This window comes from Contarinia nasturtii, unplaced genomic scaffold, assembly GCF_009176525.2.
Source record: "Contarinia nasturtii isolate CC-2019 unplaced genomic scaffold, AAFC_CNas_1.1 Cnas_scaffold_6125, whole genome shotgun sequence".
Taxonomy (NCBI): Eukaryota; Metazoa; Arthropoda; class Insecta; order Diptera; family Cecidomyiidae; genus Contarinia; species Contarinia nasturtii.
In genome coordinates, this window is record NW_022203383.1 from 3,325 (window position 1) to 5,814 (window position 2,490).

At 33.2% G+C, this 2,490-nt stretch overlaps 1 protein-coding gene across 1 annotated transcript; it reads left to right on the forward strand.

Moving 5' to 3' along the window:
• Positions 1-446: 446 nt before the first annotated feature.
• Positions 447-1,683, forward strand: LOC116351718 (neutral ceramidase; the record flags this gene model as incomplete). Its single annotated transcript, XM_031783859.1, has 3 exons — positions 447-978; positions 1,038-1,098; positions 1,158-1,683. Coding segments are annotated over 3 exons (736 nt in total), but the record flags the coding sequence as incomplete, so codon positions are not given.
• Positions 1,684-2,490: the final 807 nt, after the last annotated feature.

A 2,490-nucleotide genomic window follows, 5' to 3' on the forward strand; every position in this document is an offset into this window, starting at 1 on the left:
GCTTCATCAGATAAAATGGTTAAATACTGGATGTGAATTTAAACGTGGTCGAACAAGAACAAGTGATGAACATCGTTCAAGTCGCCCAATTGAGGTAGCATCAGCAGAAATGCTTGAAAAAATCCTCCTGTCATTAAGTTCTGGATACGCCCCAGATGATCCATTTTTTATTTCCAATCGCGATAGACAGGATGATAGGTTTTAGATATCAACAATTGTTCGCATTAACGTAGTTAGAAAGTATAAAATGAAAGTGCAATTTGAAATGGAACTTAGATTTTTCGATTATGTTTAGAAGAAAAAACAAGATTTGCCAAAGGTAGTTTTAACAACAAATTTTCTTTGAAAAAAATGTGACGATTAATATTTCAGCTTTAATTTTTTTTTTTTTATTTATATTCCAATCAATGCACTCTTTTAACATTTCAATTAAACATTGTATGTAGGTACAAATATGACACTGATAAAACATTGACTCAATTACAATTAATTGGCGAAAACAATCAATACATTGGTGTGATAAATTGGTTTGCAGTTCATCCAACATCAATGAATAATACAAACAAATTGGTAACGAGTGATAACGTGGGATATGCTTCTATTCTGTTGGAGAAAGAATTGAATCCTGAAGCTACAATTGGAAAAGGCAAAATTGTTGCTTGTTTCGCTTCGTCGAATTTAGGAGATTCGTCTCCAAATACAAATGGTCCAAAATGTGAATACTCCGGTATGCCTTGTGATATACTGACGTCATCATGTCCACCATCTGAAGGGGCTTGTTTTGCAACCGGGCCGGGGAAAAATCAATTTGAAAGTTGTAAAATTATTGCAACGAAACTTTTTGAAGGTGCAAAACGCTTAATAGACAAAAGAGCTGGCCGAGAAATTACTGGACACGTGAAATATGTTCATCAATTTATAGATATGAGCACTGCTCAAGTGCAATTTTTCAATCTTACGAAGAATGCAAGTGAAACGGTTAGTTACGATGGCAAAAGGTATTATGAAAATGTATTTAAAATTTTCAATACTTGCAGGTGAGTGGGTGCTCCCCAGCAATGGGCTACAGTTTTGCAGCTGGTACCACAGATGGTCCGGGTATGTTCTATTAAACCTTACTTTATTTTATTTTGCTTATATTTGGAAAAATTTCACAGGTGTAATGGATTTCACTCAAGGAACTACTACTGATAATCCTTTATGGAATGCTGTGCGGAATTTTTTAGCTCCTCCCACTGAAGCTGACATCATTTGTCAAGCACCAAAACCAATTTTGCTTGCAACTGGACGGGTAAATTAAATATATCGATGAAATACTTCGAATTCATATTTTTATCTGCAAATTGAAAGTTGGTTCCATTTTTTACCGTACCAAATATTTTTGAGTCAATTCGAGGTTATATAAGCTTAAACAACTGCACACAATGACAAATATATATTATTTGGAGAATGTTGAAAAAAATAATACACAAGATTTTGACACAAAGTGAAACCTGTTCAAATAGCATCAAGCTAGCGTAGTTTAAAAAATGGGGCAAATCGACTTAGTAAAAACGGTGCTCATAAAAAACCAGTGCCTTTCATATTGGATAGGGAACTACTATATCTTTTAAATATGTCATCCCGAATTTGATTTTTAAAAATTTAGTTGAATCGAAAAATAAAATAAAATGAAGAACGAAAGATTAACTGCGTTAGATGAATTTTTCCGCACTTTGATCCACGAAACGCATTTATTATATGCATATCTTTTGATGTAATATTTATTTATGAGGAAATTGAATCTGACGGAAGTTTTGCGATATAAATCGTTTTAAAAATACTTGTCATACAAAATTTACTAAAAATGTAAATTCTTGTATTTATATACAATAAATGAATGTAATTCTTGCCATGCTTTTATGATATTGTAATAATAATGTGAATCTTTGACCAAGACACAATAAATCGAATTTTATCGGTGGTAAAGTTTCATGATGATAGCTAATCTATAAAATTCACACACACAATCTTGCATGGTCGTTAGCTTTTATAATAATAATAATAACTGCACCGAATAGCGTTCCTCCGCCTTGGTGGTTTATTTAATATATTTTAAATAAATACAAAATAATTATATTCTTACATCTAATAGTTTTGAAAGAGATAAATAATGTTCTCAGTATGTTTTCTATCACAGCGGACGGCAGTACGCGCGAGTGACGAAACCACATTAGTGTGTTGAAAAGTCGACTTGCTATATATACACGTAATGTCCAAATAATTTCCAAATTCTGACCTGGAAGGCCTTCAGCCGCGATTGTTGTATGGTTGGAAAGCCCTTGGGCCATAGATCAAGAAAAAAAAAAATTCGAAAATCGGTCCACCTGTCTTCAAAATATGGTCCTTTCAAGAAAAGGGTCAAAATTCAGTTTTATGGCCATAGATGGCACTAAATGAGGTCGTCGACCCCTGAAACATCGATATTCGTATTCTAGAGCTCAATACCTT